This window comes from Lepeophtheirus salmonis, chromosome 4 (genome assembly GCF_016086655.4).
Source record: "Lepeophtheirus salmonis chromosome 4, UVic_Lsal_1.4, whole genome shotgun sequence".
NCBI lineage: Eukaryota > Metazoa > Arthropoda > Copepoda > Siphonostomatoida > Caligidae > Lepeophtheirus > Lepeophtheirus salmonis.
The window spans coordinates 6,151,067-6,169,196 of NC_052134.2; the positions used below are offsets into that span (position 1 = coordinate 6,151,067).

The 18,130-nt window shown below is 27.7% G+C and overlaps 2 protein-coding genes across 7 annotated transcripts in view; both read left to right on the top strand.

The window, feature by feature from the left end:
- The window catches only part of LOC121116473 (protein amalgam), a 251,936-nt gene that overhangs the window by 170,640 nt on the left and 63,166 nt on the right, over window positions 1-18,130 (top strand). For 4 of the 5 annotated variants that reach the window (XR_011779596.1, XR_011779597.1, XM_040710726.2 and 1 more), the window contains exon 2: window positions 10,171-10,303. Coding sequence is in view for 2 of the 5 variants with exons in the window: in XM_040710726.2 (XP_040566660.1) it covers window positions 10,231-10,303 (73 nt within the window). In the remaining 3 variants the exon portion in view is untranslated. Of the gene's footprint in view, window positions 1-9,709; window positions 9,755-10,170; window positions 10,304-18,130 lie in introns of those variants that run through there. The other variant, XR_011779598.1, reaches the window with a different exon arrangement.
- Window positions 1-18,130, top strand: part of LOC121116458 (uncharacterized) — a 423,817-nt gene that overhangs the window by 145,256 nt on the left and 260,431 nt on the right. The window lies entirely within an intron of this gene.

The following is an 18,130-nucleotide window of genomic DNA, read 5'->3' on the forward strand; positions in this document are numbered from 1 at the left end:
ATATAAAAAGTGCAATTTTTTACTCATAATTAGTACGGTCTTACAAGAGACCTAAAAATGTTCAACTTTGTCCCTAAAATTCCATTTTTGCTTAATTTAAATTATTATTACTACGCCAAAAATGAATTGAGAGGGATCAAAATTTATTTAAGTCCATTTTAATTGTTCTTAGCGGAAAATGTATTTGTGCAGTGTGTGTATATGTCGATCTATCTATCTACATCCTCTACCTGCTACTCTTCGCTTGGGAATACTACAAGTTACATAGTAGAAGGTTTGGATTAAACATTTATTAACATATATACATTAATATATGAATACACATTATACATATATCGTATTTACCATTAATTCTTTAATATTTATGATATTATTTATTTTTTTCTGTATTTTTGCTCATAATCATAGATTTTCATTTAAATGGAATATGTGTTCACATGAAGCAGCATATATTACCTATATTTAATAAATGTAAATTACAATGATTGTAATATACAAAAATACATTTTGGAGTTGATTTTTTAAAGACTCATCCTTTTTAAAACTTATTCCATTAAAGAATTAGTTTAGTATAGTTTATAATAGATCTTATGTATGTCTGAAAAATTATATTTACTGAGATATATATCACGTTTAAAAAAATATATATAAAGTTCTAAAAAAATAATTATATAATAAAGCTATAATTAATAGATTCTTCAATATGTTTCTTATCTTGATAAGATTGTGACCTATTGAACGTTTTTACAAAAGTACATTTATTTGAAAAAATTTAAATCGACATTTTCCGTATAAATTTCCATTCTTAAAAATTAGTTTTTTAATTAACTCTCTATGACTTCTCTATAGTGTGTATTCCTCCACAACCACCAGTAACAAAACTGTCGTGGTAATACATTTTTTCTCTACTTTTTATTAAATTCTTAGTTTAAACATCTGATAACGATTTTTTTTGGAAGGATACATAAATAGTTTCTGAGTTATTGCCAATTTTTTAAATTATTTATTGAAGTTTTAAAGAATGATTTTTGTGGGTTCCTAATATATAATGTATTTATCCAAACAAGACAAATATATCAATTTATTTAGCAATAATATTTTCTCTACAAAAAAAAATGATTGCTTTCCCAAATTAATATTTAATAATATAATTAATATATACATTTAATTGCTTTAAAAATGAATAATAAAACAAATATAATTGTAATATTTTCGCTTTACTAATGTGTTTTTAAAGGAAGCAGAAGGTTCTTCTCTTTATGACAGTTATGCATCCCCCCTGAGAAAATTATATAACAAACTGCTGATATTAATTGGGGTCTTAATTCAATAGTACCATATATCTCCATTTTGTATTCTTCTCGCACTCATTTTTTCCTCACAAAGATACCATTTCTAATCATACGTGACAACTACTATAGACAAATACAATTTTTTATTTATAGATCTCCATTTTAATGTAAAGATGGCTAAACATAATAGGTAAATACCTTGCATCAGGATTTGAAGGGAAGATAACCATTAAAGTTAAATAATTTTGTAATACGATATGTTGTTAGTCTTTTTTATTCCTCTTTTTAATTTGAGTAATTTTTCAGGATTACATTTAACACTCTATAACTGGATGTTAATACATTGCTAATTGTCAAAAAAATCTTCAAAATATTTTTTGTCTACCTATTTAAGCGTCGTGGCGTCATGATTTCTTGAATTACATATTCCAAAGGAATTTTCATATTTATTCAAGGAAAAAACTTTTTTCTTTTAAAACAAATTGAAGATTTTGTATAAAAAAAGTTACAAATTGTACAAACAGATTATACACCAAAAAAAAGAGATGAATAATTATATATGAAGAATTAATGGGGAATGACCGTTGATTACTTATATTAGTGATGGAGAGTCGTCTAGTGGCTAAATAATAAAACTCTGAAAAATATTAATATTTTATAAAAAATATAGGCATATGTTACTCACGTTGAGAGCTCTGTGAAAACTATTATCAGTATTCGACATTCCCCTCAAGCCCATAAGGACACAAGCAAGAGATAATGGGGGTTAACAACAGAGTGGCCAAAGAACTATCAAAAAAGTATATAAAAAGAAACTTTTTTGGGCAGAGAGGCCACTTTTGTCACCAACAATAAAAAAACTATCTTCTCCGTTGCAAGAGTCTTTTGAATGAGTTTTGAATGTGTCTTTTGAGTTCTTTTGAACTTTAAAATTTTCATCCCAACACTCAAACATGCACTCCATGTCCTGCAGTGTTCGTCATTGAAACACCGGGGCTCTCAATGACACTTTTTGCCAGCTTTTGGACACCGTGACAAAGGACTATGTCTGCTGAGGGTGCCAGGCATTCCATCGACACTTGGAAGCCATCATTGTTGCTATGGGCCGCTAAAATTATTATAAAGAAAGTTAGGCACAAATCTATTTATAGTTTGAGCTATGTTGAAATTATATCGTTTATTAATAAATTCAAAGTGTTCTGATTTTAATGGACCACTCGGTGGAAGCCAATGCATAATAATTGATTGTATGTCTTTTCCATCTACGTAGTCTTGAACTTACTTAACTTTTCTTCAGTTTTTTTATCTGATACAATTAAGTCTCCATAGTTAACTAATTTCCAATTACTAAGAATGTTTATGCATACCAGGTATGTACTTGTTTTTATATTAGATGTAAAAGGTCTGATGACATATTTTAGTACATCACTCTCAATTGTAAATTACTTATGCATCACTTGACAGATAGCATATGCAATAACAAAAACAACAATGCAACATTAATCAACATACATCAACACAAAAAGTTCAATTATATTTGAAAAATATTATCCAACACTTTATCCAAGTTTTTGGAAAATGAATGACAGAGAAAAAAAGAACCACTTCTTTAATACATTTAAAAAAAAAAAATAAGGAAAAAGGCAACAAAAAGGCTGAAATAATAATGAAAACAAAAACATGCATTAAAATTAAATTCACTTACATTCCATCGATCAAAAAATGACGAGGGATGACATATTTGTAGAGCACCAGAAAGATTAAACTGTTTCAAAAACCCAATTCATTTCAAGGACACAAGAGGAAAAAAAACATGGTCAAATTTTTTAATATTCAAACTATCCGAATTCAAGGTGATAATTGACATTCTATTGATATGTAAGACGTTTTTCGTCTCTTTTCTTCTTGTATTTTTAAAGCAAGTAGCGAAATGAACATGTAAATTTGGGTAAATTTATCGTTTTTGTTGACATACTTTTCCCAAGTATAATATGTGGTTTTTTATAATACCACAGAAAACGTAATTTGATCATTTTCTTTCAGTTTCCCACTTGACGTAAGTAAATTTTTTCTCTTTGGAAAATTCACCTTGTTAATTTAGTTAAAATGATATATTCATGGAGGTAGATAGTTATTTTTTAGAGAAATATTAATGTTTAATGAACGTTTCATACGGATAAAACAGTTATCGTGAAGCCAACTATGCAAGACTCGAAGATAAAATCCGCAGACCTTACTCGTATTAGCAAAAAAAAAAAAAAAAAAACCATTAAGTCTGTGATTTTTTATTTTTTTATATCAAATTAAAAAAAAGTCATTATAAGTCATGTGCCCCAAGGCTCAGTCGACAAAATCGTCGTTAGCCCCAGCAATGGCCTCTATATATCATCTAAAGTTGGAACATGCCTTGATGACGAGGTCTCCGGGTATGAATGTGAAGTGCTCCTTCATGGAGGCCAACAGATTTGGCTTAGTTGTGTTGGGAATTATATTAGTGTGTTCCTTAAAGTAGCCCCAGACTAAATAATTAATTGGATTAAGATCGGAGCTGCTTGGAGGGTAATTGGTACTTGTTTAAGAGGTTTTAGCAGTTGTCCTAAGGCCAGCAAAGATAATTATTGAAAATATGGTAGGATGTATAGGCTTTTTTCCACAGCCAGGAGTTGTCTTGGGAAATAAGGTGATCCAGGGGATCACAATTCCTTTCTAATTGTGACAAAGTACTTCTTCCGGGACGGGTCAATGGTATTTTGTACTTTCTCGATGAACTCCGCGTCCCTGACAAATTGGGTGTGTTTTTTTTCCTTCTTCATGAATACAATTTCTCTTATATACCTTGTCTCTATAAGAGATGACTTCAACTCATACTGATTAAAGACAATATTTTCCCACACATTTAACATTTAACTTAAAATCAGCTGCAGGGAGTATGGAAAAAAAACAAGTTTTCAATACCATTTAATTAAAACAGTATGAAGATTTTATTTATTTGAAAATATGTATAACTAATGTTAAATAAGTAAATAGGTTAACTGGTATTTAAAAAAAATTAATACTACTAGCGACAGTAACAAAAAAAATGCGCATTTTAAAATAATCTTTATTCATATCATAAATGTAAATATACATACGAGGATATATATAAAACACAAAATTATATAATTTGAATAGCAAGGAGGAATTGCGTAATACTAGCAAAAATAAATATATATTTTTTCTAATTTGAAATACATAAAGCATATTTTCTTCACTAGGAACGACCAAAACGCAAACTCATGTACATTGAGCTCAAAATAATAATTTATACGGAGTGCATTGTCCAATTAGATATGTTTTTACCAAGTTGTACAGTTTTTCACAATAAAAGGATAACAGCTTAAAAAATATTAGCCTTTCTAATACTTTGAAATTGTGAAATAAATATTTTTCCTCTGTTATACCTTTTGTTGTTTATTGAACAGTTTCTGGTAAATCAACTTGTTCTTTTGATTTTTTCATCATACCTTGAATATATGACTTATGGCAGAACTTTTTTGCCACTTATTTTTAAAATTTTTGCTGATAAATTTAACTTTTTGAGAAAAACTACGGATTTTTGAAATTGTTATATGAAAAAAAAAAAAAAATTGTCTATAGCTTTGGATTTTTAAATTTGAATATGTTTGTGCTTGCAATTAAATTTTTGGATTTAAAAAAAAATCCAAAAGCCAAGACCTCCCAAAATATAATCCAAAGGAAGCCTATGCTGTTATAAATATAACAACTGTTAAATTTAGAATAATCCGAAAGATGTGGTCATGAAAACCTTGATAAACAACACTTTTACTCATTTTTTTTTGCCTTTCTCTTTTTGGATGAACAGTTTTAAAGTTTTGCCTTTAGGGCTTTAAATTCCAACATTCAAATGTATTTTCCATCACTGCTTCTTTATATCACAACTTTATCTCCATAAAGAGAAAAAACAGGTATAGAATCAAATGTTTGCCTTAGTCAATTCTTTCCAACCGTGAATATATTCTTCAATTTATTGTAGAGGGAACTTTTTATGTTAAATCTATAGCAAGAGCTAATTCAAGCTGTACAAATTCAGAATTAGAGCACTAATAAGTGGTTTGAGTATGAAAAAATAAAGTTTAATATGGGCAATGGCAATAATTTCATTTTAATTTGTGTAAAATTTTATGCAAAAAAAGTTGTAGTATTAAAATTAATTTCTAAATTAAAAAAGAAACTTTTCTTGTAAAGTTATCAATCATGAATCATGTACATTTGCTTTTTGTTTTAATGCATAAATTATTAATAGTGTACATATGTTCATACTTTAAATTTTTTAATAAGCTACCTAAGTATATTTATTTTTACCCCGTTGAGACGGCAACACTTTTTAAACGATTCTGTATTTTTTTATTTAGAATTAAAAAGTTTCGCGTCTACACGGGGAATAAATCTGCTTAATCTGAGCCGTTTAAAAAAAATCAAATTCCTTGGATTATACACTGAATTATTTAGTTTTAAAAATGTTTTTAAAACTTTTGGTCAGCGTTGTACCTTATCCCTATGTATCTTGGTCTATGTTAGGAGCAATGGAAAAGACATTGAAAAAATGAACTGTATCATTTTAGCTCTACTATTCACTAAGGCTTGGATGAGTAAACAAATAGTCAAAAGTTGACAGGAATTAATTCAAGTTGTTGATGTGTTTAGTATTTGTTTGAAATAACCACTTCCTTTTATTTTTTCAGCTCCTTATACCCATATATTCAACATACGAGATGAAGAAAAATATAGACAGCCTCTTATTTTAGCAAATGATTGGGTATTTTTGATTGCATTATTGACAGTTTTACAATAATTTTCTTGTATTTTATACAGGGAAAAAGAACAATGTTTTTTTGCTAAATAATAATGTACCTTACATTCATTCATTCATAATTCAAAATGAAAAGCAATATATTCATAGCAGTACTCACATATAGAGAAGAAGATATGTATTATCTTTTTAATATATCATTCTAAGTATAATATGCACAGCTTATTATTTTTAATAACTTTTGCATATACTTTTCACATTCTACAGATTAAAGAAAAAGAATGTATATAATTTATTCTGATGCCTGTGTAAATAAATTTTTATACATATGTTAATATATATTGATACAAAAGACTAGATTTCATTTGTAAATAAAAATATGTAGGATGCAATACATGTCTTTTCACAAAGTTTTGGCTATTGACACTTATTTTGGAGAATTGTATAATTAAGTGCATCGGTTTTATAGACTATTCTCTCAATGCAAACTTGCACGTGTCAGACTTAAAGATTGACGATATATTGTTGGCTTCAACTATGTATCATTTAAGCACTAGAATACTTCTTGGAAAGACAGAAACATTGTAATATGTTGTATATAGTAATAATGAGACATACTATACTTCCATTTTTTAAGGGTGATACTTCATTAGTTTCTAAGCTATTAACAAATTTCGAAATAATTTATTGGAGTTTCAAAGAATTTCTTTTATGAATTCTAATTTTTTTTTACTACATCAACAAATGTGAAAAAGTGTGTAATATATTTTTTCTATTCTATATTGAACATATCTTGATTACAAATAGTTGATGTATTACTTTAAAAAACTTCGTTTTTATTATATAGATATGTATTAGAAAGTGCATTTGTTTAATAGCCGTTATTCAATTAAAACTTGTTTCTACAAATTATTTCAACCTAGTTGGTACGTAACTTTTTTTTTTAATTTTGATTTTGGTGTCAACATTTTCGTATGTTTCAGTAATGTATTTAGTTAATGTTAAGAAAATTTACTAGTTTTTGATTTTATTATCTACTAAAAAAAATTTGATTTTATTTCCACAAATTACAGGTTATTTTCATAATCTTTACCTGCGGCACAATACGGTTTGAAATTTTTTGACATATCTGTCTCAAAATTGAACAACAAATCTTTGTGATATATTTTTTTACCTGTGATGTGTATGAGTATACATAATTACATAAAATAGAGTTTGTGTCCTTTATGCGTGCCCACAATATTGAGCCTAGGCTGTTTAAATTTGGCGTCTCAAAATCACATATATACTAAGAAGTAAGTTGTTGTTAATTTATCAAAATCAAAGAAGTTATTGGCAAAAAAAAAAAAAATCGTTATTAACATAGAAAGAAAATTAGAATTCCATAAAATTGTTTAGAAAAGTCGGTCAAAATGAAATTTACTTCTCGTTAAATCAAATCTTCCCTTTTTTTTAAAAATAACAATTTAAACAATATTTTTTTAATTAATTCTTTTTTTGGCCATGACTTTAAAGCAAAGAAAATCAATCATTTCCTTTTCTTTTTTAAACCTAATCATTTTTAAATACTATGTTATCTGTAAAATAAACCATTAATTCTTCTCCGACCTAAAAATTTATAATAATAATTGTAATAGAGTAAAGCGAATGAGTTTGAAACTTGCATAATTTGATAAATTATTTTTCAAAGATTACAATATTAAAATATTTATTATGTTAGATTTATTTATCAAATTTTAATATTTTACTAAAATATGTTGATATTTTATTTTTAGTATCCAGAGCCTTTTTTTTGTAATGAGTATTGTGGTGAGGACAACCTTTAAGGATTTAAAGGTATTCATTCGAATCTAAACCAAAAAAATAATTAATCTATTTTATAGCAGTGAGGAAAATTTTAGTCTATAGAGTGGGAACCCAAAACTTGTAGTAACTTTAATTACAATTTTATCCCCATTATTTTTAAATACGAGGTTTATTATGAAACTAAACAACAATTGAACCTAAATATAAAAAAGTTTTGTTTTTATCACATGTGTCGAAGTGTCAAATTTTAGGAACAACAATAACAAAAGCATCGGAGCTGAGAAGTCTTCAAAGATCGTTGGCATCTCTGTCCGGAACACATAGACACAATTAAAACTATTAAGAATGAGAATCCTGTTGAAAAGCCCATACAGCCAAAAAGAGCCAAAACCTCTTCCACAACAATATGGCTTACTTTTGGGGTGCCTCCATAATTGCTGAAAGCTGTCAAATTGTTTGCCACAAACAAAACTGTTATTGTTTTGAAAAAGGACATATTGAATGTAGAGTATAGTGAAATATATATTATTTAAACATATCACAAATTGGTTTTCAGGCGACTATTCTAGAGTTCATAAAAATCACATTTTCATAAATGAGATAAAATCCAGGTATATTTTTAATTGCACAATACTAATAGCAATTTTTCGATCATTTGCTTATATAAGGTAGCATAAAATACATACAAAATGTATATGTATTACTAAATTGTTATTTTTTGTGTGTATCAAAATGATTTTGTTTGTATTTAATTATTAATAAGTCAGATTTTTTTGTTGTATATGTATGTTATGATTATGGGATATAATCACGAGGGATGGAACATCAAAATATACTAATGCATAAATCCTCATAACAGGTATAGACACGCACAATTAATAAATAACAGGGTTGTTTTTTTTTGGTAAATGATACCATCATTATAAAGTCAATATTTTTTTTTAACAGATCGAAAAATATACATGACTGAAAAAAAACTTGGAAAACAAAAATTATTTTACTGATTTTATTATATAATTTATGGCGTGTTTTTCCTATATGTACAAACAAATATTCACAATACAATTTGAGTATTTTTCAGTGATCAATAGTACATTTTATGGTAATAATTTTTTGCTGAACTACTTTTTGAAACAAAAAAACAATTCCTTACGATGACAGTTATGACAAAAAATGCAAACAATATGATTAATTATGTCAGACACATTTTCTTAGTAGTGGCAGTAAAAAATAACAATAGATTGTTTTGCAAAATTATGTATTATATGTAATATTTTTTGCAGGATATCGATTTTCAAATTTTCTTCATAAAGTTGATTACAATTAATATTACTATATATAACATTTCTGATGACTCAGAGAGGGCACCTCAGTCTTTCATATATTTAAGGAGTTAAGCAATTGAGTTTTTTTTTTAATATTAAAAGGATAAGTGTAATTGTCCATAACTTTTTCCAAAATCTTGATACTTTTCTCTGTGGTTGAGATTCGATGGGAAATTATGTGAACATAATATATTTTCCACTTATTTAAACCCTGGATTATCTGTTTTATATTTATAACAATACATTTTTATCAAAATTAAAGAGGTTAATAAGTTTTAGATTTAAAACAAATCTTAAAAATTATATTAGTACATTTAAAGAAATAAGTATATATATATAAGGAGAGTATGTTAAAACGAATATGTATAATACGCAACAAAATATTCTCCTTTCTTTTATTTCCATTTTTTCTTAAAAAATACATGCCCATAATGTTATCTTTATTTTTCATATCTATCAGCAGTTCCAAAAAAACAGAAGAAAAAGACAAAAAACAGTTGGTTGTTATACGTTATTTACAAGTAGTGGGATTATTTTTTAATAATAATGTGAAATTGTTCACGGCTTATTTAAATTTAACCAACTAATGTTTTTGAACACAATTGTCAAAAAAAAGTACATTAAACAATTTGATAGGTAGTAACTTAATACATGTTTAATAAACCCATAAAAAAAAAGAACCGATCCATAGGACTGTTTTATCTTTTATTCACTCCCAAACTCACAAATATTGAAAATTTCTAAAGAATAATTTATTATAACTTTAGTATATGTATCTAATTTTTTAGAGTGAATGCACTCATAATAACAATGTGTATATTTTGTGTCTGTTATAGTTCATTTTATTTTCTTTTTTTAATTTCAACTGATAAGTATTTTATTAATAAGCCTAAAATATTAAATATTGTAAAAATAATAATAATTTCTTTTTTTATAGTGTCCCGTTTGGCAGTTAAATGTCTATTGACAAAATAAAGTGAGGACTACGTATTGAAAGATGTTGTTTTGCACTAAAGGAAGAATTCAAAATTTTTTCTACATCTTGAACTTTTTTTACTTGATTGCGTTAGGTAAGATCAAATTTATAGAATAAGATTTTTCTTAAAATTTAAAACTAGATGTCAATTGTATTGTTCAACTAATTTTTCTCATTTTTATAAATACCCAAGTATTCGAAGGTTCTACTAATTTTTGGTAACACTTAAAAAGAATGATTTCAAAAGCAATGTCGGTGCCAAAAGAAGTATTATAAAACAAATGAATGGTCCAGATCAGTGGTTCTCATACTTTTTGCAATATATATTAAGTGAGGACGTATTAGGATATCAGAGTACATTATTAAATTTTTGATCAATTTTATTTAAAAAAACCGTATTTTATCAAAACGATATATTTTTTTTTAAACTCCCTCCTTGTCTCTTTTTTCAAGACACTTCGTACAATAAACTGGAGTTCATACACAATTTGAGGTATGTGTACTTAAGTTTCTAGACGACCTCCCTAATGACATTTATTGAGCCACCCAACAATACAAATATATTAATTTATCAAAAAAATTAAGCAACTTCTAAATTTTTATAATTTCACAGAATGGTTTAGGATTTTGTTTTTTGATGGCATATTTAAAATTAATTTTTTAATATATCAAAAAAAAATTCATATTCTATCTTACAAGGTAGTTAAACCTCATACTACCACTTAATATAACTCGCAAACCATAGTTTGAGAGTCACTGGTCCAAAGTCTACATAGATTGTATGTAAATATACCTGTTCTCGGCTATCTCCATTTTTTTCTTTGTTTAAAAAGAAAGTTTATAATTGAGTGAAATATGCCTATTAAATATTGAGTAGTTCATAAAAAAAGTAAATGGATTGATACTTTGTGGTGTTTTGGATGTTTCATGTAAATTGACGTAATATTTATGCACATAGAACATCAATTAATATCAACATCCTTTTTTATATGTCTCACAGTATATCTTCAAAATTTGGTCAGGAGTAGTATTAGCTTGTTCTGTAATTAAATATGCTTGGATGAGGAATATAGGTATATGTAAAGATATGTTTACAAACATACACTATCAGCCTACAGTAAAAGGCCTTCAAATGTGATATATGGCTACGGGTAATTATTTGACCATGTTTTGACATAGTGTTAGTAAAATTGGCCTAATCAGAAAACATTTAATTTTTATCAAAACATGGATTCCAAAAAAATGCATGGAAAGAAAATATAGGATATTTTTTGTCTTTTTCAAGCATATACCTTTGTTTCAAATTCTTTCTTTTATTCCAAAACACTCTTTAAATAAAATTTTCCGCGTTTCCTAAAATGTATTTCTCCATAGTCAAGTATTTAGAAACTGTACAATATTTCAGTGTTTTGTTTTCCAATTTTTAAATATTTGGTTTATTATGGGAATCTGTTCGAAAAAACAAAGAAATCTATTTATTATTTATACTCAGGCCTTCTTTTATTCAATAGTATTGCTTTGATTTTTCAAAAAGCTTCATAAACATGCTTAAGTAATTCAAAATTACTAAATAGCCTCCAAATCATTCCACAGGAACTTAGTATTTTTTTAAGGGCCACATTCGTTTGATACAATCTTTGAAGAAAAATAAAGATAAATACACAAACATTTTTTTGAATCGCTGAAAATATTAAAAAAATTAAGATTTGAATAAATCGAAAAATAGAGACATATGTACAGCAGGTCCAAAAATTGATGCTGTTTTTTTAAAAAAAATCATGAAACAACCTAAACAAGTGATTTTTTGGGGAAAAGCTTTATGTACTTCCGAATCTTTAAGCTTAAAACATTTTTTTATGCATTTTGGTATCTGGAGAAATTTTTTCCCAAGCTTTTTGTCAGTTTTTTTAAATTCATCCTCTGAAGTTGCTGGCGCATTTTCAATGAGTTCACTCTGGACCAAGGATCACAAATTTTCAATGGGAGACAATCAGGACTGTTGCAGACCATGTGATTTTGCCTCAGAAAGAATCCAAGTTGTCTGAACACCACTTTTGTGCTTTTTTGGAGTGATGAGCAGTGGCACAGTCCTGCTGGAAAATGGCTCTTGATGTGTCAAACAACGTTTTCCTTTTTAAAGGAGGTCCAGTTTTTTCAATACGAGAAAAAGCTGACATCAGAGACTTGCTGAGGATCTCCGTTACGTAGTACTCGACCGTCACAGTTTGGTTTCGTGGAGTTAGGGGAAGATCAGACACTGCCTGGTGGCTGATAACGGCCCAACCCTGAATTTTCAGAGGAAATTTCTCAGTTCGAGTGTGTTCGATATCTTTCTTATCTCTTGCCCAAACCCAATCTGTTTGGGAATTTAGGGTATGAAATAGCTCCAATGGACTTTCACCACAGCAGAGGATACATTTTCAGTCATCTGCAGTCCAGTGTTTCTGCTCGCGACAGAATTGAAGCCGGGCCTTCCTTTGGTTTTATGAAAGTTTGGAGTGCAGACGAGGTTTGTATGACAAAACATTCAAAGAGTGCCTCAGGCAGTTGTGGACAGATGACTTGGATATTTGAAAGCGCTTTGAAGTCAATCTTGCTTGCAAGTTTCCTTGTGAATGGTTCTTTTTGGTAAAGATTTTGAAATCATCAGTTTGGGAACTTTCCTAATTTTTTTCTTTCTTTTCTTACATCAATTCTCAATGGTCCTGAGAGAAATCTGTAACCTTTGACCAACGTATTTCTGGCTTGATCCACCCTCTATCATACCAACAGCCTTCGCCCTGGTCTCCAAAGTGTGTTCTCTCACCATTTCGGATATTAAATTTCAATTATCATCCTGTGGTGTTTTCGGAGCTCTTTTATACTGATGTATGACGCAATCGTCCAAAATAATTGCATCCAAAAAATTAAATATTGCCCAATGATTGTATCAGCCAAATTTCATTTTATTTCGACCAAGAATATTTTTTTTTACAATAAAACGGATATTTTTAATACCACCATCAATTTTTGGACATACTGTAGAACTTAGTTTTTTTTTTTTTCATTTGACACTTTTTTAAGAATCCAAAATAAAATGATGAAACTTGTTTCCTTTATAAATAAAAATAAAGAAGAGATTGTTTTTGTTAAAGGTTAAATACATATATACATTTTTTACCCATCTTTATGTATTCTTAATTAGACGCTATTCAATGGGGCAAAAAATATAATTACAATCTTAATATTGAAAATTAAGTTTTTTTAGTAATAAAAGTAAATGAAGCAAATACAATTTCAAAAAACTAAAACAAAACTTTGTTAATTTCAAATAATTTCAAGAATTTCACAGGTTTTGTTATAAGTTACTTCGCATGTTCAAAGTTGAATCAAAATTAAGCTTTTTGGTGAAAATATTTAAAGATAAATGAATAACGTTACTACGAGTATAATACTTGTTCAAATCAATTTGATTTTTGGGGTTCTTTTTTACTACAGTTTACGTTATTGAAAGGATTATCTCTAACATAGGGTAAAGAAAAGTTGGCGAAAAACATTGATTTTTTGTTTTAATCATTTGCATTAATTTATGCAATTGCAATGTTAACGTTGTACATGTATCCTTTTTTGATATTTGAGCCTATCGCAAATTTCTTGGGTATGTCAGAACAAATATTTAGGTGTTTATCATATGTTGTAAGCCTTAAATTTTAATTTTTTGTGGTGTAAATCTGTGTATCAATTGAAAAATGACTAATTACGAAATTTTGATATTACTCAACACTTTTGAAATTTAAAAAATTAGCAGTTTTATAATATTTAAAAAAATATTACTACAAGTTAACTGTTAAATGTAATTTTATCTTATCAAATAATAGTTCAATAATAAATAATATATAATTTACAAATATACCGTCTATAAGGCATTTTTTGTTTTCTCTTTATATTTTTCATTGAACCATATATTCATCTCAATAGTTAAACAGAACATTATTTTTAAGTGAAACGTATTGAGCATGTTATTTTGTTATTTTAGGCTATTATGTAATGACTATGTAAAAATATAGAACTTTAGATAATTTTTAAGGCTAAATTAAATATTTATCATTGCCAATTCTTACATATTGAATAAAATATTTATGAACTTAGAAATGCATTAATGTTCCTAAATTTATATTGGATGTTTCATTAATTGGAATAACTAAATTTACATTTATGTTATAAAGCATATCCTTAGGCAAGAGTTTTAATTACAAGTTTTTGTGCCATAGTTACTAAGAAAACGGATAATGTAAACTTATCAATTGATGAGTTTACATTATTTATGTTAATATGTACCAATATAATTTTTAATAGATACAATACTAAGAATAACTCCTTATTAAAACATTTATAAATTAAGAATATTAGATAAAATTATTTATTGTTTTTTCAATTAGTATATTAAAAATGCCAAATATTTAATTTTCAAGAATAAAACTTTATGTTAATATTGATATTGTTTTTAATTAAATTAGTTAAAGCTTCAATAAATAAGGACATTTTTTCTTTTCAATTATGAGATTTTAAAATATTTGTAGAAAAAATATTGTTACATAACTTCATTTTCTGGGAAGTTGATCACTGTGAAGCGACATAAACAAACAAATTTGTATAACTATTACTCTAATAAAACAATTTATTTATTCTTTTTGAGCATTTTCCAGCTCTAAAGTGAAATTTTTTATGATTTATTTTATTAATTGGGCATATTTTGTTTAATAATTATATCCTGAACATTGTTTTGGGATATGTAATACAATTTTTGATGTCAGAGTTAATTTTTTACCACGACATTTATAAATATAAATATGTAAATGTTAAGTAATTTTTTTGGTGTATGATAACCTAAATGTAATTTTTAACTAAGATGTTATAATTATTTCTAAAATCTTGAGAAGAGAACATTTAAGTGTAAAGTGCATTTTCTCATGAAAGCAGATATTGAAACTTACTGGGTAGTCAACTGAAATCTGAGTACCTGCTAATTCAATAATTAATTAAGGTTAAGTGATTGAAATAAATGTATATTTTGATATATTGAAGCATAAACAATTAATTACAAAAAAAATGATCTCCCTAGCTTACAAATAAGTCGAGAAAATGACTCTTTAACTTAATAGACGAGTTTACATTCTTGTACTACAAGCTTTTGGTTGTCTCCGCCACCACGATCTACGATGAACAAGAGTTATTTCAAAAAAGCCAAGCTGGGCCCCAATAAATTAAAGAAAACAGTCCAGGCACATTCCTTCAAGTCTATGAGGGTATATGCAAGAGATCACGGGGTTTCACTTGAGACTGTCTAAAGTGGCTGGAAAATACACTTTTCACACCAGCAGTGAAGATGTGTAGAAGAGATTTTTCTAGTTTTTATTATATTGATTTTGTTTCGATTAGTGGCTAAAAAGAAGCCCAAAATTGTCGACTCATGATAAAATATAGTAAAACATTATGATAGAGTATAATAAAACAATATGATAAAATCTAATTAAATAATATGATATAACGTGGTGTGGAATGAAAGTAGATTTAGATTATTATTTAAAAGTCTCTTATCAAAGAGAGATAAAAAGAAAATGATTTGCTTACCAGACTCCCTTTAGTGTACGTCATTAGAAATTCCTCACTCACAACAGGTATGCAACGAGCCATTTTGTGTCCATGGAGCAAGAAAATAATGTATCTATATAGGTGGAGACATGAGGCTTATGAGTTACCTCCTAGAAATATCGTCGTTGCTTTATAAAGTACTTCAAATTATTCCATTAATTATTCCTTAGTCAATATATATATGAATCAAATTGGTTGATGCATTTATAGCCCTTCATTATACCTTTTTCTTTTTTTAATATACATATATTATGCATTATGTGGCATCATTGAAAAGTTTCTATAAATGATTAGCAAGCATCTTCTATAACAGCCTTTTAATAACCTAAAATTTTAAAATGTAATTTCGAACATTAATTGGTTAAATTTGAATTAACTTTTACTAAGTCGTAAATCAATTCTTAATTATTTTTTTCTTGGCCTATTGTGTTTTTTTTAATTTTTTTTATTCAACATTCAACAATTGAAAAAACACAATAGGTTTCAAAAAGAATTAAAATCATGAGAAAAAGAAAACCTAGTAAGAATAACAAGATTATTATAAAACGTTTAAAACAACAATAATGAAGAATTATAATACATTTTCACACTGGCCATAATTCTAGCAATGTTATTTTCTTTGACAGTTCGTAATGTATGGATAATATATTTCGCCTTGATTATTATTGCTTTGATTTTTTCGTTATTCGAAGTACATAAAAACTCTTTTTTATGTAGTTGGCTTATCAAATTTTTTTTAAGAGTGTTGAAGTTTCTTTCTAAGATTTTACAATCCCACAGAATATGGTTAGTCGTTTGTGTTGTTGTTTCACAGAAGACACGATATGATAAGCCATCTTTGATGTATTTGCCAGCAGCTTCGAAAATTTCGGACAAAAATCTATATTTGAACTACTTCTCAGGTGGAATCAACAATTTATTTTTAATTGTTTTAATACTAGATTAAGGAGTCCTTAAAATATTGAGGCGACTAAGATTAGAGATGAAAGGTGTAAGAGTTGCACTGTTTGAATATATTATTACGCTTGCAATAGTTAGCATGTTTTTTTAATTATAAAAGGAAGGACTTGGAGTTGTGCAACTGTATATTTTCCTAAAATTGATTCATAAAATTAAAAAGCTATTTTGTTTATCATAATGGTTTTGACGCGACGACAACAGCTAAAATTTCCGAATCACGATTTGTAGTACAGTTCATGTTAAGTAGGTCATTGACAGGCATCTTTTACAGCAATGCAAGCTCAACTTTTTTAAATACATCGACTGATCTATCACAAAAGCCTTTGATTCTGAGGAAAAATTGTCCAAGCATTAAAAGTGTTTTTGAGAGGCTACGGTATCGGCAAATACTATAATCAAAATTATACTTCTTACAAAAAGGCAATCAAGAGGTCAGATCAGTAGTTGTGGCTATCCCATTACTTTCTAATCCTGTAGTAGTTAAGATATTTCCACATGTCTTCAATAGGTATAATGTTGAAACCTCCAAGCTTCAAGGGATAGTGCATTCTTTGAAATGATATGTTCCTCTTCTTTAGTAATTTAAAAAAATTAATCTGAACATGTCTTATTTCAGAAGAAATTTTTAAACAAAAAGGAGTTACCCGCAGAGGATTAGTTACCCTTTGTACAATATACGTATTCTATGCACAAATTTTATTCTAAATATGCTAATTTAGGGGTGACAAGTGGTTCGTGGTTTTCTTAATTATGGACAAAATCTCTTTTTAATTCAATGTTCAATGTTGACACCATTGCAAGATCCCATGATATGAATATGATATATAAATTTAAAAAGTGCCCATGCTTTGGCCATAAGGCTACTAGATGGAAACAACAATTCAGTTTTTTTCCTAATTGATGAAAAGTTCAGACTTCTTAGAATAACTTGATATTATATTTAAGAACATTCTAACTGATTTGATGGTAATAAAAGGAATCCCTGACTCTATCATTGTCATGTCATCAGCGTAGCAGAGATATTGTTAAGTCCTTCTCGGTAATTGAAAACCCGTTATCATATTTTCTTCATGTATATTTTGAATTAATTTGTCCACGCATATACAAAAATAGTATGAATGACAACGGATCCACATGGCCAACACATTTTTATTCGAGAATAAATTACTGTGTTGTCCCTAGCGTATCATTGATTTTGATCTTGACAAGATTACTCCAAACACTTGAGTTCCGTAGTCTCCAAATCCCTTAACATCCTATTGATGAATTCGTGTGACAGTGTATCAAAAGCCTTAGTAAAGTCAACTGCCATTATAGATAAGCTTTTGTA